This window comes from Aulonocara stuartgranti, assembly GCF_965226115.1.
Source record: "Aulonocara stuartgranti genome assembly, chromosome: 2".
Classification (NCBI taxonomy): domain Eukaryota; kingdom Metazoa; phylum Chordata; class Actinopteri; order Cichliformes; family Cichlidae; genus Aulonocara; species Aulonocara stuartgranti.
This window is the reverse complement of record NC_138940.1, coordinates 5529587-5554845: the sequence shown is the minus strand read 5'-3', so window position 1 is coordinate 5554845 and position 25259 is coordinate 5529587. Positions and strand designations below refer to the sequence as shown.

General features: G+C 39.3%; 1 protein-coding gene across 7 annotated transcripts in view; it reads left to right on the top strand.

Moving 5' to 3' along the window:
- Positions 1 to 25259, top strand: part of LOC309720886 (teneurin-3) — a 133354-nt gene that overhangs the window by 46280 nt on the left and 61815 nt on the right. For all 7 annotated transcript variants that reach the window (XM_082558102.1, XM_082558101.1, XM_082558106.1 and 4 more), the window contains exons 5-6: positions 11512 to 11737; positions 19738 to 19976. In XM_082558102.1, the coding sequence (XP_082414228.1) occupies positions 11512 to 11737; positions 19738 to 19976 (465 nt within the window). The remainder of the gene's footprint in view (positions 1 to 11511; positions 11738 to 19737; positions 19977 to 25259) is intronic.

The following is a 25259-nucleotide window of genomic DNA, read 5'->3' as shown; positions in this document are numbered from 1 at the left end:
CTCTCACCGTGTTAACATCATTTGCCCACTCACACACATTGTCACATTGAGAAACACAGATCACACATATGTGTCTGCGTGAACTTGTCTAAATATATCACAGCTATTATCGTTTAGGAAAAGATCCTTAAGCTGCAGATGTGGTTTCATTTTTGCAGTCAAAAGTTTTATCATTAGGTTTAGGGGTGTTCTATGCATACACTCATCAAAGCCGTTAAAGGGCAATCATTGCATTTGCCACCATTAGTCTAAATGATATGTTTTCCACTTATGCTGTTTGCTGCAGTAAAGTATACATTTTTCATATCAAACATTTAGTTGATGTTCTTCCAGAGTGAGTCACAATAAGGAGGCATAAAACAATTCAGCAACTTGCACAGCGAAAAGATTTAGCTGCTGCAGAAACTGAACTTCTGACCTTTTTGGAGAAGATTTCTAATATATAAATCAGTCAGCTGTAAGAAACATTTATCAGTCTGCTGTGCATCTGAATGAAGACGTTGTTCTTCCTGGTCTCTTTCATTTTCATAAATATTCAGAATATTTATCACATGCTTTTAAAAACAGAGCAGCTTTATGATGCATGCTGTTAGAGAGATTTAAGCAGGCTGAGAGATTCACAGCCAAACCTTAGTCGTGCCCTTTTAGAGAAAGACACTCTTACACTGTGTCATGATGGGGACTTCTGCTATACTACATCAAAATGTACATGAATGAACCTGGAAAGAAAAGAAGAATGGATTTTTGGGATTATTAAATCAGATTTACATCTTACTTCTTATTTATCTTTAGTGCAGAAGCAGTAGGTTTTTTTTTACTGGTAATAGACGTCATTTTTAACGCATACTCTGTTCCATAAATGTGAACCTTTTTACTAGGATGGTGACGCTTTTTCTGCAAAATAGTCATGCTTACATTGGTGTCTACTAGTCCAGTGCTTTCCAGAAACTGTTGAACAACATTTATATGATCATTTTTGATCCTAGGGGATGGCAACATGACTGTGGTGGCCTTGTCTTTTCTCATTTAATACCACAAAGGTTTTGACATTAATAGTTTTTGGTTTCACCCAAAACCTGCAACCAAGGCTGTCTCAACAACTAATAGATTCATTGTTTTATATTTCATTTGCCTTATAATATTTTTATTTTTTGTTTTTGCTCTCAAATTTAAAACACATGCCATTTTTATATTTTCGTGATAACATGCTAACCTAAGCTATGAACTTGTAAACATGGTAAATATTAAAATGGCCTAAAATTGCCCAAATAATGTCTAACTGCAATCAAATAAATATTCATATATTCATAATATTCAGAAAGCGCATAAACAGTATGAACGATTGACTTGTATTCTAATGGACTCAAACAAGCAGTGTATGTGCGTTCTAATTATTTTTAAGCATCAAAACTGCTAAATACTAACATATTATTATTGCCCCAGAATGCTAGCATGCTAAAATTAACCCAACATTCAATGTAAATACTTATAGACAGCCTCATCAGAGGTGTGTCATTCGCAAACATGTCACTTGCAGGAACTATACCCTCGCGTTTGTTTGTTAGAATGCCTCTTTAGATATGCATCTTTGAAGCTGCTTTCTTGTCAGTTGTACCCAGTGAGAGCCAGAAATGCATGCAAGAGGAGTGGCTAGAAAATAACTGTGAGTAAACTTATGCACCTCCAAGCAAACAAGTGTTTAATGAGACATGAAGGAGCTGATAGAGTGGTCAACCTTGTAAGTGAGTGGGTGAAATTTCCAGAGCTGACATGTAAGTTTTAGTTTGTGTATTATTTCCTCTGCATTTTTTGAAGCAGGGATGATGATTAAAAGTTGTAGACTTTGGTGAAATTCTCAGTAAATCTGGGCTATCTTAATTACTTTTGCTGTTTGTATTATTAATAAACTGCAGAAGGATGTTACCTTTAAGCTTGCTTCATAGATCATTTCTTATTGGTGCCAAATAATTCCTAAACGAAATATACTGTTGCTCTTTTAAAGCAGCTATTTGTTATAAGATTTTGACACTTAATGAATATAAAGTGTTGCTCAACTAGGCTGCAAATGTGTGTATTTGTGTGTGCGTGTAGAAAGTGGGATGGAGGCTGTGGTGAGATGGCAGTTGATAAATGGTGGTTATCTTGCTATCATGGAAAACAATATTAACATGGATGGGGGACTGGTTACATCGACTGAAGTAGGTTCAAGGCATTTTAGTGACCAAATGTTTTGACTACTTCTGTTTTATGGTTGGGTTGTTTTTTTTTGGCTGAATGAGTTGGCATGGAGAGCACGTAAAAAACCACAATGGGGCTGCACTTGTACATCTGATGTGCTTTGATACACATCAACAATCATTTTGGAACTCTATGTGTATTTGTAATATATACTTCAGTCTGGATTACTTGCTGCCAAGCCTATTACAGTACACGAACAACAAAAATAGGCTCTGAGAAATGCTGCTTTGATAAGCCTCGGCTTATCACCCACACATTTCATCCCTTCTAGTGTCCTTATTCAAGAAATTTGGCAATATTTTAGGCTACCTTGTAGTCATTTTCGTGAGCTTTCCTTTGTGTGTGTGTGTGTGTGTGCTCCTGCAGTTCCTTCTAAAGCAGCCTCTGGAGAGACAGCAGAGGAGGTATGTATGAGTTGGATGCCTCCTTGACAACACCTTGGAGGTAAAAATCAATGTCTGCCAAACAAAGTGAAATGTTAGGCTGCAGCCAATACATGACAGATGAGGCTTAGGGTGGTATTTTCTAAGGTGAATGAAGACTGGAACGCAGACAGCCCTGTCTGCTGATGTCAAGCAAAGGAGCATTAGAGAGATTTTGAAGGACAGTACATCTGACTTCCCTGATTACTTTTATTATTGATTAACAGGATGTGGACATGTGTGAGAGCCACTCTGAAATGGAAAGGGGATGAGGTTGAAAATTAAGAACGACCGCACGCCAGATTAAACTTTAAAGGCCAGTTTCACTAATGAATTGTGATGCTGGGCCACTCAAGAGACTTTGCCTCCAACTGGGGTTGTACCAAAGTAGCCGTCTTGATTAGATTGGATTAGTCCTCAGATCAGAGCAGCGTTCTGCTTCATAGGATGACCAAAATTGTTTGATAAGTCACATTATTTCACACTTGTGTTTTGTGTCTAACAAAAAACAAAACAAAAAAACTTGCACTTTCCATGTCAGTGCTCAGCACAAAGAGTTTTAGGAGGATCCCAGATTCCTCACGGTGGAGCTCAGACTATGCAGCTGAATTGGAGCTGTAGAAGCTGCATGTCTAGCCTGGCACATTAGTGGAGAAAACACTGTGTTGCTACCTTATGCATGATCAGTCTTCTCAACTCCAGCAGTGACCTCAGCGCAGAGCCGTGGGCCATATCATGTTGCTGATTGAGCATGCACCAAGTCTCAGAGGGTAAGCGGGTTACATCTTAGTTCCTCTTGCAGAGAGAAGCAGAGGGTGTTCTGAAGTAAAATTCCAAAACATCAGTAGTGCTAGAAGGCTTTTCTCAGTGGGCTTTAAAGTGTGTCTGCATGCCTGTGTGCGCACATGTGTATAGACTGTACTGCCTAACACATGCTAGCACACATAAAGTTTATCACCTATGCCCATGGAGGATATTGACATCTGTAACACGACCCTCCCCACCACTAGAAGGCACAAGTCTGTGAATACTATAAGAATAAACCACTGATTTGTCCTATTATTATTCTTGTCCCGCGCTCTGCTCTGTGGCCAAGAGTAATGCAACAGTGGGGTATCAATTCATAGCCTTGGCCTCAGGAAAGCTCTTTGGAAAGCAGAGGGATTTTCAGCCTTTCTGCTGTAGCTCCAGCTCTCAAGCCAGACACTGCAAGAAATGTTGGCCTAGTGAATTATATGTGGGATAGTTGGAAGGTGACAGGTAAGGGGGAGATATAAAAGCAAACATGTACTGTTTGTTCATTGTAGTGCATTTGATAAAGAGACTTGGTTGGCTCAAACATGCAGTTTGCTCTATTCCTAACCAGAAGGAACAGTTTCATCTTTATTTTATGCGGCCTCTTTTACATTTCATTGTATTCCACTGTTACAGTGTCATTTATAACACTTTATTCTTGTCTGGGCCTCCCCTGAATGCATATAGTTACTATCTTAATGGTAATGGTGTAAAATACCAAAATATTACAGAGCCCTGCTTGAAATTTTTGCTCACTATAAAATATCAACATCTAGAAAAGATCATCCTATTTGTTTATTCATTGTGGTGTGAAAGATACACATTATAAATCTCCTTCTTCTCAAATTTCCTCAATGAAGATGAAAATTAGTCATCTCTTGCAAGTGGAGTGCATCCAATTGAGAACAATATGCCAACAATTAATCAGGAAAAGATAGGCTTTCTCATTTTTAGATGAATACTCTGTCCTTTGTCTTATTTCCCCACAAACTGAGCGATTTGCACAGGAAATGCAATTATAGCAACCATTGGAAATGACTGTGCCACTACAACCAAGAGTGGTTTGTTTTTTTTCCTGCAACCATTTTCTCAAGTGATTGGAGAAGCGAGCTGTAAATGAATGAGGAGGCACATGAATAGTTCTCAGAATACACGTCATATTTTATGACCCGTAAGATCATGCAGACAACTTTTTTTTCTGTAATTACTCATTCAGATCTATATTGCTTCATTCAGGGAAGTGAGTCACATTTCAGCAGAAATGGATAACATTGTTTTGTTGCTAATGCTGAGAAGCTTGGTGCAGTAAAAAAAAAAAAGTTGCTTAATGTTCTCCAGCAATCTTCTGAATGTTCAAAAGCTTTTCTGCGGTGCCTAGGACCACCCCAGCTAAAGTTTCATGTTGGCTCCGTCAGGCAGTCATTGCTGCCTCTTACTGAAGGCTCAAGCCATTCAACCCACCATGGTAATTTAGATAGAGTGAATCACTACTCTCAAGGCCAAACACTTATAGGGGAAACTCAGAAACTGGCAACTTCTTTTCAAAATAATTCCACAAGAACCTTTGAAAAAAGAGATTTCCAGCAAAAGCACTGGACTTAAACACATTCTGAGAAAAGCAAGTCTCTCCAGAGTCCTGATGTCTTACAAGCTGGTGATTTGTTTATATTGTACAGCTTGTTATATTGTAGTTAACTGTGCTCCCACTCTTCTTTCAAAATCAAACAGGAAGATGCAGTGATAGGAAATGACAGACTGCTGCAGTTACTGTCAATAGCATGTTAAAGATGTAAACAAACAGATCAAGAATTTGCGGCTATCGTGAGGGTTGCAAATTTATGCTGTATATTCGAGACTGGGAAATATGATCTTTAATGTCTGAATGTTTCGAGAAATCTAACTGACTGACTGATACTCTTAAAGCAAATGAATTGTTTTATATCAATAAATTAGATGATCATTTCTTGTGATTAATCCACAGAGAATTGCCGACTAGTAAACTTCAGACATTTTAAAGCATTCTAAAAATGGCTGTGAGATATGTGTAGACTTCCATCATCTCAGCTGATGACTCACTGCTTTATTTTGTCATGATGCTGCTACTAAAATTTGAATCCTAGTAACACTGATCATGTAATGTGTTACATTATATGTGTTTACATATAATCCCTTGTATCGATAGCTAGTTACCAAATAGTGCAGCTCCACTTTGGTTGATTATTAAAAGATTTATTTCTTCTTGTTTCAATTTCGAGTGCTTCTTTAGATCAAGTATAAATGTTAGAAAAGTGAGAACTGGCACACTTCCCTGTGGACTGTTCCTGGTTTCTTTAGGTGCAAGAAAACACAGTGGTGCGTGCAATGTCAGTGCTTAAAACTGTGCTGCCTGCGCTGAACTTAGAAACTGTAGCATTTTATCTAGGTGCGAACGCGATCTCTCTGGACAAACAAGGAAGCCGAAGCTGTCCACACATGAATAAATACAACCAAGTGTTTTGTCAGCAGGCTAATTGTCAAAGCAGCTTTTGAGAAGGAGTGTAATTACTATGTAATCGGAGAGCTGTCAGAAAGAACTGCTAAGCAGTCATCATCTGTATGATGATCTGCCATCTGTAGCAATGTCTGCAGGAGAGAGAGGGAGAGAGAAGAGGAGAGATGGAAAAACAGTAATGTGAAGCTGCTCGCATTCACTGCTCTCCGATGGAATCAACTTTCTAAGTGTATTTACAAATCATACGTTAGAAATAAATGGCAGAGATTTTAAGCACAATGTGAGCTGATGAATGCCTATATGGCTGTGTAGGAGCACATTATGTGTGGGTAAATGGAATGTCTGTGTCTATAATGCAATAATTATGTAATCCCTGAAATATTGGTTACATCCCGATTCCCCTGCTAAGAAATGGCTTAAAAGAAATTTCTGTCTTTGATCAGACAGAAAGTCAGGAGAAGAGTGGGCAAGGCTGCAAAAGCACTGAAGGTACTCTGGCAGGAAATATGATGGAATTCACACAGCTGCTGCTGCTTCTTCTTCTTCTTCTTCTTCTTCTTCTTTTTTTTCCTCAAAACCCCCAGTCCCTGAAAATTGCCAACTCTCTTTGCAGAGTAAATCCCCAAAACTCACCTAGGGCAAGGTTGTTCTAATGGTTCCAAATTCCACTGGGTACTGCCCCCCAACCCCCCAGCCCCTCCCCATTACGAAACACCACCCTCACTCCACCTTCAGGGCTTCTCAGTGAAAAGCTGCTGTCTTTTTTCACTACTAAAGAATACTGCTGTCTTCAACAGCTGAGGTGAAAAGAAATGTAGCCATTGATGAGAAAGAATGTATTGATTTTGAACATCCTACCTAGTCTAGATGGCTTGTTTTATCATAGAGTCCATTTATTATTCATTTCACATAAAAGTCAATCTGGGATTTTTAAGTGATCTCCCATTTTTAACAGTATGTTTTCTGAATTTCAATCAAGCAGAGTGAAGGTTCTGCATTTTGTTTTCATGTCTCTCTTTTTTTCACTGTTTCTTTTTGCATTTTTTCTGTAATTGTAAATATTCCTCTGTGCGTATATAAAAAGTAAGCAGAATACCTTAAGCAGTAATAGGAAAGCTACGGCCTCCATAAGTTATCTGTGATCTGTTTTGATGGAATTCTTGTGATGCACACATACTGCAATTTTCCTATTGGAGAAGGGCGAGCCAGTCAAAGCAAATGCCCTTTCAATTCCATTAGCAGTTGCATCAGTCTCTTAATGGAGAGTAAAATGGCACAAGACCTTTTGCAGTACTTATACAATGAATATGAAAAGGCTTTCACTAAGGCTGCCAAGCGTAGTGGGTGCAAAACGGCTTTTAATTGTGTCCCAACTCAGTGTTGGAACATTATGCGCTGTATTCCAGGCTTGTCAATGCTTTAATCAAAAAAAAATATTTTCAAAGGATGAACATCATAGAAACCTAATTGGTCTAAATGCCCCAGTATCAAGAAGGAGTATGAAACAGATTCTAGAAAATGTAGTGATAGCTTAACTCAGCTTACTGACAGTGATAGCCTCTGTTACAGTTATTCAGAATGGACCAAATCTGTGAACAGACACATCTAAGCTGTTTTAGGTTGTCTGCTTACCGAGCAAAAAATGTCTTCTATAAAAACTGTGTAGGTGTGTCGTCCTAGACTTTTCTGGTTCACTAATACCACTCAGTGCACTTTTCTCTTGTAAACACACTGCAGTAGGAAAGTCTTCAGATCACAAACTTCTAAAAACAGAGTATTAAAAGAAATTAAAAAGAAAGATCCACCCTCGTTGGTGTTTATGCAAATATGCAGGGGCTTCATAAATCTACATTTGATACCGCAAGCGTCATTAAGATGAGAATGAGTCTGTCATTTCAGCACTTGCATGCAGTATTAATCACAAAGGTCCTTTTAAACCATGTTGCTGATGGAAATGATGACAAGCTGAAGTTGAGGAATTATGCAAAGGAGGCATCCATCTTGATCTGATTTCAAAGCAAAGCCCCATAAACCACACAGCTGTTTCATCTGCCTTTCTAGTCACTAAGTCTTCACATTAAAGGGCATCTTAATTCCCTCTGTGTCTTGATGGAAGACAATGCCAGGTTTCTTAAAGGGTCATTGTTTTAGTTTGCTTCTTCTTTTTTTTTTAAACACACAGTCCAACATCTGCTAGGCCGTGGATAATGTAAATGAAATTGCTATGGCACCATAAGCCCATAATTTAGCATGGTTTGCTTTTCAAGCCTTCAAATCTGACAGTGAAGTTCACAGAGAATGTGCAGTGGACTGCTACTCTCCTGCTACCACTTTTTCCTCATTGCTTAACATGGAATCAGAAGGAGAGAGGGTGTCTCAGACCATGTCCTGAGTGAAATTGGATTCAAACTCACATCTCAAATTAGAGACCAGAAACCATTGCACCTCATACTACTCCGATATAAGAACACCTACTGTGTGCAGTGAAATTGATCACGTGAAAAAAAAAGTATGTGTTGTTATGACCTATACATACAGCCTAGGATTTCAGAATGTTCTGACTTGAAAGGCTCGATATATGAAATGTAGCATGCTATTAAAATGTTGATTCTTATAATAAAATACAGACAAGTCTCACTTAGAAGCTCACCATTTGATCTTAACCAGACAAAGATTAAGGGGATGACATATGTTGCATAATTAAAGTCCACACATAGTTGTGTTTCAGATATAAACACTTAAAAGAGCATAACGCTGTGATATATCTCAGTGCAATTCTTCAAAGAGTTAGGTGGTCAATAGGGTTACTCCCTAGATTTATACTGTGTATGTGCTGATATAGAGAGACGCCATTTCATCAAGCTTCCCAAGGCTGTCGCTTCTCCCTCGGTGTGACATCGAGAATCTGGTATATTTACCACATTTTGAGACAGTTTTTGGCACTTTCTGTTTAGGTAAACCATTGTTTTTTGTTCAGTGCCTGCTACATCTGTCTTTGTAACAGGCACCTCAGTGGATTGTGGCACAGCAGCCTTGTAGCAGTTTGTAAAGCACTGCATAGGATGCAGCTTAATGTAGTTCATGGGGTTTTATGTTCTCTTAGTTCATTGTGGGATTATACATTCAAATTCTGCATGACAAATCCTACTCCTTTGAAGGTTTGGGGAATTTTGTGTTTACTGAGCACTTTGCTTAGCATGTGCTCTGAGATTTAAAAATAAAAATGAAACAGCTTATTTTCATGTTATAGTTCAGGCATGCCTTTAACATGTTGAATCATCAGAAATTGATTCAGGAGTAATCAAACTGATGACAGAGGAAGTGTTCAGGCTCATCTTTTTGCTTACTGTGGTGGCACTGCTCCCAAAAACCATAATCCACCTGCGCTGCGTACCACATTTTTATGGGTTTGAAGTAAGTTCCATTTTCAAACTCTCAGGGTAAGTTGCAAAATAAACAAGAGTAATTAAGGCATTAAAATAAAGATTTGTTCAGATCTCCCATGTGCAGTATTTATGATGTGTAACGGTAGGACAGATTGTTTTTACGGACTGATTTTAGTGAAATATTTCATTTGATTGGTTGGAGATTATATTCAGCTTCGTTAAAATCCTTTTGTAGTCCCTATAAAGTAATGTGCCTACGTTTTGCTTTTTAAAATAATACTTTCTTGCTGTAAACATTTCACTTGCTTCCACGTTAGATACTTCCTTGTGTTATCGTCTTGATTGTCCCCTCAGCTGCATTCTCCTTTCCTGCTCATTGACATTTCACTGGTACACTGGTGCATGCTGATTACATGAAAGTGCTTCTGCTGGAAAGTGGAGCTCACGGGTGCTGCAGGCTCATACAGTGGAATTAGACCCAAAGGTGAAGTAAAACCAGCCAGTGTTGATAGATAATCCACATTTCTATTAGCCTACTTAGCACTTTTCTAATAGGGCCCATAGTCTAGCCTGGGAGATGAGTGGGCTGCTGTGTTTTTCGTTATTACTAAGTCATGTCAACCATATATTTTTTAAAATACTCATACTGTAGCTGATCTTAGGCAATTAGCGTTCAGAACTGACTTTGAATGTGGTGATGTCAGGTGATGAGAGGCTTGTGTTTGATTGGATTTGATAAAACTCTAATCATGGGCCACAAAAAGGAGAAAAAAACCAACCTTCATCTGCGTCTGATGATTTGCTTTTATGGACTTTACAGCCACATGCTGATGCTATGTAATTGCAGTCAGGAATTAATTAAATTTTGATTGGCCTTCTGAACCAGCATTGTGGACTCTTGTCACTACTGATTCTGCTCTGTCACGTCCATCTGTGTAACTTTGTGTCTAGCTGTCTATGTGAAGACCTATCTCCTCGTTTGTGTGTCTAAAGATGAAAGTGATGTTCTTGGAAATTATAATATTAAAAAGCCATGTGTATGTGTGTATGTAGGTGCACGTTGCTACTGCATGTAAAAAAAGCCCAACGTTTTTTTTTTCCCTTTTTTTACTTACTTGAAGATTTTTCCTTGCTGTGAATGGCTTTCATGTTTCCTCTGAGCTATATGGAACTAAATGGCTCATTTGCCAGAACTGAATAGGTTGTTTTATGCATAGGGTTGCACACTGAAAAGTGAAAGCACATAGACAAGGATGCAAATTGCTTGGTCATTAAAGGATCCTTTCAAAATGATGACTTGAGTCCTTTCAATGAAGCTGTTCCTTGCAGCCAACAGCGCAGATTTTGATCCTTGTGTACATTGTTGAGTAAGCAAAGGTTAAATCATACACTGAAAATCTGTGTTCATGTGCTGTAAATTTAAACTCATAGGCTTCTAGGCTTCATAAAAAATCATGCTGTCAGTGCAAAAACAACAGGAGCTCCTAAAAAAAAACAAAAAACACAACTCCCGACTTTTTCAATATTCTTCAGGCTCTCTGTAAGGCAAGAAAGACGATACCCATTTGGGGCTCATTGGAGCAAATCAGAATTGTCAGCACTGTGGGTTTTTACCTTTTAAACAGGGAAGATGGATAGATAATCACCACATGCCATTCTGGGGGCCAATTACACAGCTTTGTGTGAAATTGGAAAACCTGTTCTCTCAGAGCTCTAATGGATGTTCTGGTCATTAGTTATTTGAGAGTCTTCTCTGGCTGTAATCAAACATGAAACATTGCGTTAAGCGCCCATAAAAGAACAGCTGCCTCTCTAAGTGACCTTCTGTTTAAGAGAACCCAACTGTCAGCCATGTGGCGTTTTGTGACAATTATTATGTGTATCGCCATAAAAGCACTTCTTATTTCCTGTTTTTTTGCAGTGGTTGCATCTCATTTTAATGTCTTGCTCTCGGTTGTATTTACCTTTCTGGGTCTGTTAAGTGGCACTGTGCTGTCATAGCTCGCATATAAGGCAAATGCATAATCTTACCCATCTGCTCTCTCTTCGCAGTCGCGTCGCTTCAGTCTGGGTGTAATTTTAATCAGCAAAATTAATTATTTATTATTTCGATTTTCCCACTATTAGGGATTCTTAAACTCCTATGCTGATGCCTGTTTTTCTCTCTCCTCCTCTCCAGGTGACCATCTGTCAAGTCAGCAAGCTCCACCTCCTCTGCCACCAGCTCCACCCCCACACAGGCAACACCCCTCCATCACTTCCCTGAGCCGCAGCTCACTGGCCAATCAAAGGAGCCCAAGTCCACCACCCACAGCCGGCCTGGCGGCTGACTTGCAGAGTACGGCGGAATGCGTCCAGCTGCAGGACAGCTGGGTCCTGGGCAGCAATGTGGCCCTGGAGAGCAGGTGAGTGAACCATGGTGACCTACAACAGAACTGAAAGATTCAGGTCCAGATGTTATACTTGATGTATTTTCACCACTTTACATGCTGCATTTTTCATTTGAAAAGTGAGGGAGGTGGAAGTTGGCATATCTGTGTGCTGCGTGTTGAATTTTAATGCCTTTTTTTTTGGTCACGTGTTTCATGTGTCCTAAATCTGGTGACCTGTCTCATTAATCCACTGGCCTGTTTGATGTGCTTTTAAGACATCAGCCCATATTTCTAAAACTTACAGTCAGAGTTACCAGTCACTCAGTCTGTCATTAATGAACCAGCAGTTTGTTTTTTGTTGCCAAAAATGAGCTTTATATTTGTGTTTTTATGCTTTCTGCACATCTTTGTGATCATTTTAATGATCTGCACGGACCCATATACAGGATCAGCGGTGGAAGAAGGCACTGAATACATGGCAGTCTTAGTAGATGATAGTCGTAGCTTGCAACTTCCCCAAGACAACAGCGGGGGACTCCAACAGCCAAGGCCGTGGAACACACTGAAAATTTCACAACACAGATTTTTAATAGCTGATGATTTTATCAATGTTTTGGTGCCATTCCTACAAACATGAGATGGTCACTCTATAATTTAAGGATTTCTCGACCAATTTTTAAAGTGATATTACACTGACACATGTTCATGACATAATATAGTTCCCTATATACCAGTTCATCACATTTCTACACTTTGTATGAATCTAAAGGGGTGATTGCTAAGTCGGAGAGACACAATGAGAAGGAAAATACATGATTAGGGAGAAGTATGTGAATATCTCTGAACTTGACAGTTATAATCAGAGAGGCCATAACTTAACAAGAAACTTGGTAAGCAGAGAGTGTGTTATACCAAAATCTGCTGCGCAAGACACTACTTTGTCATAAGAGCCACTGCCAAGTTTTCCCCCTGAAACATTAGTTACATCTTTCTTAATCAGTGAGCTCAAAATATCCTGGCTAATGAAGTGTGGTACATTGCGCTGTGACTCAGAAATGGCCTAGAGTAGATGATTGCATTCTAGCCTGATATTTCACTGGCACAGCGTCCCCTTTCTGAGGCTCAGATGAATGTAAACTTTGAATTTTGCGTGTGGCAGCATGGGGTAACAATCTCCTATGATCTGACTGAATCAATTGGGATACGTGGTGACAGTCTCACTTTCTTGGGAAGATGTGGTGATTGAATACTAACCGCTCAATGACCTTGAGCTGTCTTAGCTATATCGACAAAACAATATGTGCACACCTATCATCAGCTGAGGCATAAATCACTATCACCACAGTGGACTCTAAATCAAGTGCTTGTCAGTGGGTGGGAACAGGGGGTTGCCGAGAACCAACTGGGCCAAAAGGGAAGACCCGGTTCAGCACATAATTATAGATGTCAAGAAAACCACCAGGTTGGGAAATGTAAACAGAAGCTCAAGAAAGTATTCATTAGGCAGCCTTCAGGGGGTTTTGGGGCTGCAAAGTCCTGGCACAGCACATAAGAAGGTGGCCCAGAGTACCACAGGGATATGAATCTCTTTTGATTCCTCAACAGTGACTTGAATTTTATTTCCGATGGAGCGTAGTAGACGTGGCCATATGCGCAGACAATAAATAATTCTGTACAAGGCAGTTGATTAAAAAAGTGTCAAGTATAAATCATAATGTTATGATCTTGTTTAATATATTTCCTGTCACATCAAGACCTCCTTGAAAATAAAGCACTCATTTGACAGCATTAGCTACTTTTACAGCAATTAGCCATAATGAATTTTGTGTGTGTAACCTCCCATAAAAGTGTTGGGCTTCAAAGCACGAGTGCACTAATTTGACTCAATACCAACTAGTTTTCACAATGAATAGCTTTCAGTGTTCTTTAAAATGAGTGAAGTGCTGCACTCAGTAACTACTGCTGTAACTCCTGCTCATTATTATATGGTGAGCGAATATCACTGATCCCACTGTGATTATGCTGCCACAGCTGTGTTAAAAATCAGAGTTTGATTTTGCCTCATTTACTCCAGCAGTTTAAACATATGAAACATATACATTAAGCAGATAAAGAAAAATTAAAATGAAACAGTCATCAAATGTTTTACAACTTGAACCCAGCTATAATTTGTAAAGGAAAAATATTATCATATCCTTTTCAAATAACTGTATAAATGTATTCGAGGTGAACTTTTGTGCTAGGATCGTGTAATGTAAAGTGCTCAATTAGCTGACAAGTGCATGTTCAGCTTTATATTCGCTGTTATTCTGAAGAGCTAAGGAGACATTCAGATCCTTAAAAAAAGTGTGGAGTAGTTTTAATAAGCCCCCCAGGTTTTCCTCTTACTCATGACTTGGCTTCACTTTTCTGTGTGATATTTTCAATTAGAAATATTCAATTGAATTTCATTGTAAAATGAACTGTCATGTCTCTTAAGAGACTGGTGTACATCTGGAGTAATTATTCTTGAGCAGTGCTTAATCATTTGGGTGATATGGTATCAGTAATGTTGATGCCTTTATGGTGTAAGCTATAAGCTCTGTGTGTGTTCCACTGTAGCAAAGACATGAAGGTGTCTGCTTTCCTAAATGGAAAGAGGAAGTTTCAACATTTTTAGCACTCCATTTCAATGAGATTCAAGTAGAAAAGTCGTTATGACATTTGAGGATGATTCCTTTGAAGGCCAGCATAGCCACACGTTGCAGTTATAAATGTACTGTCAATCCTCATTGGATTCATGCATCATGGGAGTCCTTTGGTGAAATGAAATTATGTCTCTGCTCTAAAATCATCATGTGTCCCTCAGATACTGCATTTTCCTCATGGAAAATGTACTAGAATTGTTCTCGGGGGTGAAAAAGAACTGCAGAAGTAATCCAAGAGGATTTGGTTTATGCGTGTGCGTGCAGAGTTGTTTGTGTGGGACGTACATGTAAATCATGACTCAGACGGTCATGCTTCAGATAACAAAGGAGAAAGGGAACTTTTCTTTGTTCTTGTACAACAGCCACTGTGTCATGATTGCACCAGAACTGATTAGTCATGTGTAAGACACCAGCCAACTAGCCTTTTGGAAGAGAAAGGAGCATGCAGCGATGGCTGGTTACCTGCCAAAATGGATGGTGGTGTAGACAAAGTGGTAATCCTCAAGACATTTTTTTCTTTTTCTGCATGTTTTGCTTTTTATTTATTTTGCCAACATCGTTGGTGCCAAGCACATTTCTGTGGTGTTTCCAGGTTTCTGCATTATTTCCCTCTAGCCTTTATTTTAGACTAGTCTATAAACAACTGCTGCTGGTGCTGCTGGTGGTTGTGCTGCTACTGTTGCTGGCAAAATGTAGTGCATCTTTTTTAAACATGAACAGTGTTACATTATAAGGAAAACTAGATTCATCTAAAAGACACATTATAAATGTAACCTTATTGGAAGGAACCACAAATATATCTCAAAACTGGGTTTCATGCAGACTGTCTCAGACATGCTGTTATGCTATAAAAAAACACATCATTGTATACATAAACACTAAGCTATCAAACCTATTCAGATTCACTAAATACGATAAAATCCATGTGCATGTCTGGTGGAGTGACTCAAGATGGAACCATGCTGATCAATGGCACTAAAAGTGTGGTGACGCAAAAATACATTCACAGTGCAGAGCTAGCTCTAACAGATTAGCACTTGCTTGAACACCCACTGTTGAGAGGGCAGGTGCTAATCTGGAGGAGAGACCATAACTGCAGCAAGTGTGAAAACAAGTCACCGCAATGCCAACTCACATCTGTAGTCTTTTTTTGGCTGTATTTAAAGCAGCCTGATTATTCCAGCTCTCACCTTGAAATGCTAATGCTAATACTGAAAGCGGCTAATGGCCAGATTACATATTCGCAGGGCTTCGATTTACATTGTTTCTAGTGTGCTCTCTCACCCCGACAGCTGGAGGTTAGCCGTAGACAAATCCACCCACTCACTGTTTAGTCTTTTGTCCTCTATGAGGATTTTTTCAAATGTCATCATGATGACAAGCAATGTTGTGAGAGCAGAGGAGACCAGGCTGGCTGCTGCTTTTGTGTTTTCGGGCATCTCAATGGGACAGACAGGCGTGCACACAAACACACTGCGATCACACTGACACACAGCCATTCACTCGCTCTCTATCCCTTTCAGTCTCACACTCTCTTGATTGTCTCTTTTCCCTCTCGCTCACTCACAACACACCACACTGCTATCACTGGGGCTGGCTGGATTAGCATAGTAATGTGCCTTGTTGCATCACACCGGCTGTAATCAATTACAGCCGGTCATCCAGTGTCTATAGCTGCAGACATTTACACTAGTCTGCTGTTTGTTAATCATGTCCAACAGCATTTCATCTTTAGACCCCTTCAGTCTGCTCTTTAGAGAAAAGTGCGGGCAAACATGAAAACCATCAGCACTAGAATTACTGAAAACGCCAAGTTCAATAAACGTCCCATATAAGAATTAGTCTTGGTAAGGCTGGTGCACACACTTTCAGACTGACCCTGCATTCTCAAGTACGAAGCAAAGAGGGATTTAACTGATGCAAGTATACCTGATTTTACAGTTTTAAACCACTAATGAATGTGCCGTATGTTCTTGGTAATTATACACTGATTAGCCTCAACACTAAAACCACTGACAGGTGAAGTGAATAACACTGATTATCTCCTTACAATGACATCTGTCAGGGGCTGGATATATTGGGCAGCGCGCGTACAGTTCGTCAAGCCGATGTGTTGGAAGGAGGAAAAATGGGCAAGTCTGAAGATCTCTGAATTTTGACAAGGGCTAATTTGTGATGCCAAGAAAACTGAGTCAGAGCATCTCAAAAACAGCAAGTCTTGTTAGGATTTCTGGCATGTAGTGGTTAGTAACTACCAAAGGTTGTCTATGGAGGCACACGTGGTGAAACTGCTCCAGGGAGCCCATAGTGATCGCACAAAAAAAAAGCTATTGTAGTACAAACTGCAGAAAATTGTAATGATGGCTATGATAGAAAGTTGTCAAAACACACAGTGTGTGTCTACTGTTGAAAGTACCTGCAGTTGGCACCGTGGAGTGTGCATGCCTGTTTTTTGCCTAGAGGAGAGATGGCCGCAAGGTTTGTACTGTGGAAAGAAGAGCCAGTGCTAGTATTCGTGTGGATGTTACTTGGACATTAAAAATGGATCTAAACATTGGTGCAGATGACATATATCCCTTCTTGGCAACAGTATTTACTGATGGCAGTGGCCATTATCAGCAGGATAATGCACTCTGTGACACGGTAAAAAATGTTCAGAAGCAGTTTGAGGAACATGACAGAGATTTTGAACTGTCATGTCGGCTCACATCGACTTGACCCGACCTTCAAATTCCCAAGATCTCAATCCGATCAGGCATCTGTGGGTTTTGTTGGAAAAACAAGTCAGATCTATGGAAGCCCCAACTTGCGACTTATAGGACTTAAAGGATCTGCAGCTAAGGTCTTGGTTCCAGTTACCACAAGACATCTTAAGAGGTCTTTTGGAGTCAATGCCTTGACGGATCAGCGGTGTTTTGGCAGCACTAAGGGGGCTTGCATACTGTTAGGCTGCTGGTTTTACTGGTGTAGCAGATCTGTGAAGGTAGATTTGCATTATTCAGTCAGTTAATCAACTAAACATTGTAAATATCTATACCATTTTGTTGGATTTGTCTAGTAGTTGCTAAAAATGATACTTTGTGTATTTGTTTTTAGTGTCTAGTAGTAGTAGTCTCTTTCCTGAGAATGAAAAGATAATGTATTCATAGCATTGCCCAAATAAAGGACACACAGATTTACTGCATTTATTTAGAGGCAAAACTGTCTCCAGATCATCTGCCTAACTTGCATTCGGTGTTCACCTTCCTCAGATAGAGTACATAACCCTTTCAGCACACACATACACGTCCATGTCTCTTTCTGTCTACCTCATCAGATTGCATCCACTTACACTTAACTCCCCCGATAGCCGTGTCTGTTTGCCTGCGTGTCTGACTACACGTCTGCCGCCTCCAACGTTGTGCAATTTTTGACCTCAATTCATACCCAACTGCATATTATAGAGTCTGCCGCAGCTACAGTACAGATTGTTCCAGACTGAGTGGTCTGAACTTCTCTTGGTTGCAGGTGCATTGTCATTCCAACAGTGAAACCTCATAACCTTTAAATGGAATCCCTGTCTGATCACAATGGCACGTATCAATTGAAGCATTGAGGAGCCAGACGATACAAATCTGACATTTGTTCTTTTAGTCAAGAATTGATCAGTGGAGGTTTTACCTCAGAGATATGCTCACAGGAGAAACAAGAAACCTGAAATATCAGCGGCACCGCTGAAATACAAGAACTGCATTGTGGTGATGATGATGTGTCCTCCTGTCACATGTGTAAAATCTGTACGCCACTAATCAACTTTACTTAGAGACTAATATTCAGTCTGGAAAAAGAAGAATGCAGCAAAAGATGAAAGAATAATTTTTAGGGGCATTCAGAGCTTCCCTGAACTATGTAGTCATGTGTTCATATTATATAATCAGCCAAAGTCTGATTATTATTAGTAAGTGTTACGACATGGATTTTCAGTCTTTAACTGCTCGACTTCAGATTTTTCGCTCAATTAGCCATTCTCAAGCTCTTTAGTACAGAATCACAGTCAGGATTAAAACAGCCTTTACAAAACTTACATTTGAGACTTCACAGATGCTGCACAAATAATTGATGAGCAAACACGGGTTTATCGGTTTACTGGTGTGTTTAAATTAGTGGTTACCGTGGCAACCAACTCCTCCAGGAGAATCTACATAACACATTAAACACGACTTGTGGAAAACATTGTGTAGGACTTTTAGCAGAATGTGAGAATAAGAAAGCAAATCGGTGCATTCTCTTGCCCTTGGTCTGTGAAATTTGACTAATTTAGCACATTTGTTCAAAGTGGTATTTAACTAACTTTTTTTTTGTCTTATGTAAGTCGTCGTTTGCCTGGGAGCCTGCATTTTATTACTATATCAGTTTAGATGTTTGTATTTAATGTATTGTTTTAGTGTTGTCCTCACCTTTTATGCAGTTTGTTTTTTTCTCATAATCTTACAGCACTTAAGCACAAGATGGCCGAGTTCCAGTTGATATTAGGTGGTACAATATGGCTATTTTCAGGTGTAATTTTGTGTGTTACAGGTGTGGGTGACTCATTCATGTATGAGTGAGTCAAGTGTTCATAAAGAGAAAACTCATAAATGAAGCTGTTAAGTATTTTCTGGAGTGCTAAACTACTTGGGGTGCCTTACATCTAGAGTTTACAATACTGGTGTGAAAAAAACATGTTATCAATTTTCTGACTGTATTCTTCTTTATTTTAACAAAAAACGGGCATTGCAATAAGATTATACAGTTGAGGATTGGAAGAACATTTTCAATGCATGGTCAATCTGTCCAATTTCCCTGGCTGTCCACATAAGCCTGAAGGCATTTAGGTATTAATCTCTAAGTAGTGGCAAGAGTGGCAACAAGGCTTAATTCATTTACTTAAGAGCTTTTCACGTGGGGTTTAAAAGTTAATAGGACGATCACTCCGTAGTGCATTTGATTAAACCCTCTTAATTACCCCAGGTATAATGGGCTATTAGCAAAGGCCCAGTTGTAAAAGGGCAAGTGGGAGATGATTGTTTTTATGAGGTACTTCTTGTTCACCTTTTCCAATGTCAGGATTATACAGGATAGTAGATTATAACCCAGTTCCTCCTGTGGTGTGAGCCATGGGGAGTTGTAGCATTGCTGGGTATATTGAATCTTTATGCGTTTAACTATGTAAGTTTAATTTTGGAACTGTATATGACTATTGGAGGCACACTGGACACAAAACCAGTAGCAATCTGGGGCCATTTTGTCAAAGATAACCACATGATAACTGTGTAAGGTAGAACCACTGACTTAATAATGCTTTTTTTTGTTTTTGTTTTTCTACAGGCACTTTCTTTTTAAAACGGGCACAGGGACGACACCTTTCTTTGGCGCAGCAGCCCCTGGGTACACCATGGCAACGGGGACTGTTTACTCCACACCTGCGCGTCCTTTGCCCAGAAACAGCCTGTCCAGGGGGGCTTTCAAGTTTAAGAAGTCCCCTAAACATTGCTCCTGGAAATGCACCGCCCTGATTGCTGTAGGCATAGCTGTGGTTCTGTCCATCATTCTCTGCTACTGCATAGGTAAGGCTAAGATAAACATAAATTGCAATGTAAAATCAGAAACAGTTTTTCATGATTAATCTCCAAATGCACAGCTCTGTTCACAACTTAATTAGCTTCTTTTTTTTTGGTTTGTTAGGGTTTTTTTTGTCAAGAATGTACCTTTTTTCAACAAAAGTTATATATTGCTGTTTAGGTTGAGAATAAAGAGTATAAAAGAAGAAAGAATGAAGGGAAATATACAATTTTAACCCCAGACATGATGCCTTGATCACGATTCTTATATTTTTCCAGTTCAGCCTTAGCTTTAAAAATGCATCATGACTATGTGGCTAATTAAAATTTTAGTAAGGGATTATTACATATGTACCTTACCAAATCTATTTTACAATTTAAATGCATGCTTCTTAAAATATGTGTTAAACAGAATATAACTAAACTCTGCTCCTGTCTCTTCACAGACAGACCTTTAAATTGAACTATTTTGTTGTCTGTGTTTAATGTCTGAATTTTGACAGCATCTTTTCAGTGCCCTATTATGTCTCAATTAGTAATGTAATGATAGCTCTTTACAAACATCCACACAGCAGCGGCACAGGTTGGGTCAGGTGGGAAGACAAAAATAGGAATATGGAACCGGGGCAGGAGATCGTGGACATTTGTATCACAGCTTTTGGTCTCATTTTCAGGAACCTTATTTAAAACTAATTGAAATTTTAAAAGCTAAAAGAGCCACATGGTATTGGTTTCAAGGAATTTAGTTCTGATGCCTGAACACCTGAACCCAGTTTAAGTGTTTCTTTATGTCACAATCATAGACACACCTCGTCTTAATTTCACAATGTATGTTCCCTATAAAATCTGCACGTCTTATCAGTTCAATACTTCTGCTATAGCAGCTTTTTAAATTCGCTTCTCTTCCAAACGTATCCTCCACACACTCGAGTACTCACAATGTTTTGCTGCTGATCCGTTTGGAAAGAGTTCAGCAGGTGAAAATGTAATCTTTAAATTGCTCATATTACCCACTACTCTTGGCTGAACATCTTCACTGAGGTCTAAAAACAAGATTTCCCCCTTGATTCTCTGAAATAGCAATTAAGAGCAGATTCAGCCTGAAAATCCTAGCATCCACTGACAATATTTTTTTGGAACCATATATTGTTTATCGTGCACATATTTACACTGTTAGATGCCAACTGTTCTCATATTTGTAAATTTAAAATTAACCAACCATCTAGCCAGACAAAATGAAGTTTACCCCAAGCTTTGGTTAAAAATATTGCCACTGCATAGTTTTTGTTATTGCCTGACATTGCATGTCACCTGATTACATGAAAAGCAATTGTTTTTGTGCCAAGAGCAATGTATGTCTTTCTATTGTAAGGAGAAAAAATATGACTCTGTCATCTTCATTGACATTTGACAACCTTCAGACAAGCCATTTGGTCAAATGGAACAAATGAGAGGCAAGCTGGCTAGTGTGAATGGAGATGGCATGCCTCTTAATCTCAATGAAGTTTGATCTCTGCCAGGAATATTGCTATTTCACTGCCTTCTCCTTTTTGCAGCAATTGCAGACGTCGCGATATGATTCAGTATCTGACTAAGCTCTCAGTCAGATATGCAGACATGCCATCAGTACACTTTCCAGCAAGACATTCATACTTGTTTCCCTTTGACAGGGGGGTGTGCATCACCCTCATGCTTCTGATCCCCATCTCACAGGCCGACAGGCCTTTCATATCTTTGGGGGTTTCTGTTAAAACGCAGGCATGGAGGGAGGTTCAAATGGCACAGATGGCAACGTCAGAATGGAACAAGTTTGGGAGCTAAACTCTTTTAACAAAGGAAGCAGTTCTAAACTCTTGAAATGTAACCTTGGTCCACAAAGCCTTTGTTGCACTACAACTAAAACTCGTTTATACTGTCAAACAGGAAATGCTTTTATCTCGGTCAGGAAGATAAACTAATGCTCATCTTTTAACCCTCCTTTGGGCAATATTTCCTTCAAGAAGGCTTTTGAATGCTCTGTTGTTGATGTTGTTGCTTTTTTTATTTATTTATTTTTTACAGCGTGTCAGAGCTGACTTCTAGCTAACCTTTATAATCTTGACCACAGCAATAAAGCCGTTACAGATTCATCTCTCCTCCTGCCCTCCCTTGTCATCCAAGCCCTTAATCTTTACACTGTGCCTTTCTCCCAGAGCGGATATATAAGTATTCATCCAGCTTGGAGGCAGGGGAAATGTGACACAGTTGTATAAGGAGAAATATGGCGATGTTGGGAAGATCCTATAACTAGTGTTTTATTGCTAAATAGAGAGGGAAGTGCTCTAGGAGGAGAGGTCATAAATGTGCTATATCAATATCAATATTCATAATCCCTTTATTGACTTAACTGTTTAGTTACTTGGTTGTGGTTCGTGATCTTGTATCATAAAATTAAAATGAATGTCTACATAAATATTTTACCTTTGCTCCTCCGTGGAAAGGAATCAGTTGCTATTTTTGTTTGTCTGTTTTAAGCTTGTGCTCATAACAGATCTGCAGAGTTTACTCAGGAAGAATGTGCAGAAACTGCCATTTGTTCAGCTGTTGTTACTAACAGTTCTAGCAGATTGGATTCATTTACAACATTTTCATCCCAACAATCACCAACTCGTTTAATTGTAGACCTGTCGAATGCTTGGTAATTGTATTTTTGGCCCGACTCCAGAGTGTGCGCCTCATCTCGCTCGGTGCAGAAATGCGAGCGAGCGAGGTGTGCACGCATGCGAGGGAGCGTGAGTTAAACAGATGCAGCCCTCTGCCACTTGCCTCAGGTGTCTCAGAGTGTTTCCACCACTTCCTCTCTCTTTCATCCACCGCCAATTTACCTGCCAGGTGCAATGACTCAAATAGCGACAATGTGCACTCATACTTTAATACTTTTCCGCTGTCAGTTCACACAGTCCCATTGGTACAAAGACGAGCTCAAAGACAAATGCAAGCACACCTTCATCTGCAGCATGTGAAATAGACCGTGTTTCCTGCACCATATTATTCAATGTCTTTTTTGTTCTGAAACCGAGGTTAAGATTTTATTAGCAATGATTTTTTTGGAAACAAGTATAGTTTAGATAAATTGTTTGGGTTATTTTTTTTTTATTGAATACATTTGAAGACTTAAATCCTCACCAGCAGAACAGTAACAAAAATCAGACCCTGGCTGACCGACAACAGCAGCTCCTGCAATTCAAATGAGGCAAACCTGCTGAGGTGAAGCTTTCGTGTTCCAGCTCTGCAAACTGGCCTGATTGGAAGAATTTCAGCGATTGTTCAGATATAGGGAGGCCAATCAGGACCGAGTACAGGTTTAATGCTCTGATTGAATGCAGAGGGAGAAAACCGTGTGGATTTTAGGAATGGACTTAAAACTCAACTGCATAAACAAAGCATGTCCTCACTGATTATACTGTTGAAAGTAAATGAAGATAAAAGACTTCCCTTATTTTGCATTTGTGTTTCAATGTCAGAAAACTGTAGAAAATATATTAATAATGTCTAAAAACAAACCATCCACTGTTTTGTGGACCTTTTTGCCCCGTGAAAGTGCATCTTATAGATTTCTCATTTGGGATGAAAGTCATTCACTGAAACATTGTGCCACAAAAAAAGAAAAAATAATCAATTTTGCACTATTCATTTTATTTACTCAAAGGTTGCCTCATTAAGGTGCTGGCTATCACAACAATATACACATAGCAGGAACCTTTGGTTTTAACAAGGCTATAAAATCTACCAGGGCAGGTTCCTCCACCCATGCAAAAAGCTGAGTACTGTGTTGGAGAAACTTGATGTGCCAATCAAGTGCAGAAACTTCCCAAGACACTGAGCTTTCTTAAATTGCTACTGGACCAAAAAAGCAAACCTTGTGTTGGTTGATGTTGTGGTGGAGAAAATTGTTAAGCCATTTGAGTGTGATGGAGACACTATACCAGAGAACAGGAACATCTTAGGTGTACTCTAAGCTGTAGAGCTTATTTCACAGAATCCCCTGGGGAGATTTCTAGAAAGATGGTATGAAGCAGGTTCAACCATCAAACAGCTGTAACTCAATAATTTTGAGGCTGTTGAGTTACAAGTTGTTGCCGGGATTCTGTCACTCCAGATAAGCTCTCTTTCTCTCAGGTAAACTCACTAAAGATTTTTGGGGATATTAGGTATTAGAAAAGCTTCACCTGTTCTGACTGCTTTGTGAATCCTGTAAAACAGTAGTTTGCCTATTTTATTTATTTACCTATAAATCAGAAACATATTTCATTTGGCACTCTGTTTGTCTAGTAACAACACTAACAAGAATCGTGTGAACAAGGTGTGGGAATTTGCTCTGAGAGTAGCCAGGGGAGTATTGGATGTGTATATCAGAGCTCAAACAAACGTGTTGCCAACTCACAAATTCAGCCTCTTATTCATCGTCCATGTAGATGTTCCACAGGCCAAATTTTGACATCAGCGATTAAAGGCTAGCTTTTCCAGCTTCTTTCTCAGGAAGAGAATTTCTCATGGTTCCATAAATATTAATTGAATGGACCTAGGCTGCAGGAATAACTTATGCAAATTCATAAATTGAGGGCTATTCACCTCAAAGCAATTTGTTGATGAGGTAAGTAGGGATTCAGGCCCCAGTGCGCTAAGAGCAGAAACGAGGGAAGGGCTCTCTGTGATTCTGTGGTGCCTCGGACACACAAGTGCATACCGCCACACACAGTTTCCTTTCTGGTGGATGGCTGGTGATTCTGGACACAGGATTGCAGAGCAGATAGACTCTGCATCTACAATTAGGAGCCAACTGAGTCACACAGTTTTTTTTACAGAGGGAGAGATTTGTATAAAGATTTGCTTATTTGTTGTTTTTTCGGTAAGTGGGATTTTTGTTTGTGGCATGTCAGTTACTCTGTAGGGTCACCACTTTGCCCCAAACTACTGAATGGATTGTCTTGAAATTTGAAAGAGAAATGAATCATCCTCACAGGATTAATGGCTTTGGCAGACTTACGAGTGTTTGTATTTGTGGTTCTGAGTGAACCACATGCAATCGAATTTGCTGCATATATTCAGGATCCCTGAAGGACTTTGAATTCCACGGCTATTAATTGGACACTATTGCTAATGTTTCATTATGCTGATCCTTTTTATTTTCAAATCAACCATTTCTAACATTTTTTTAATCAGCCACTGTTGGTCCATAATGCAAAATAAATAAACAAGGTTTAGAAATTGTAATGGATTGTGTACCCAAAAATTTGTAACTGGTAGTTT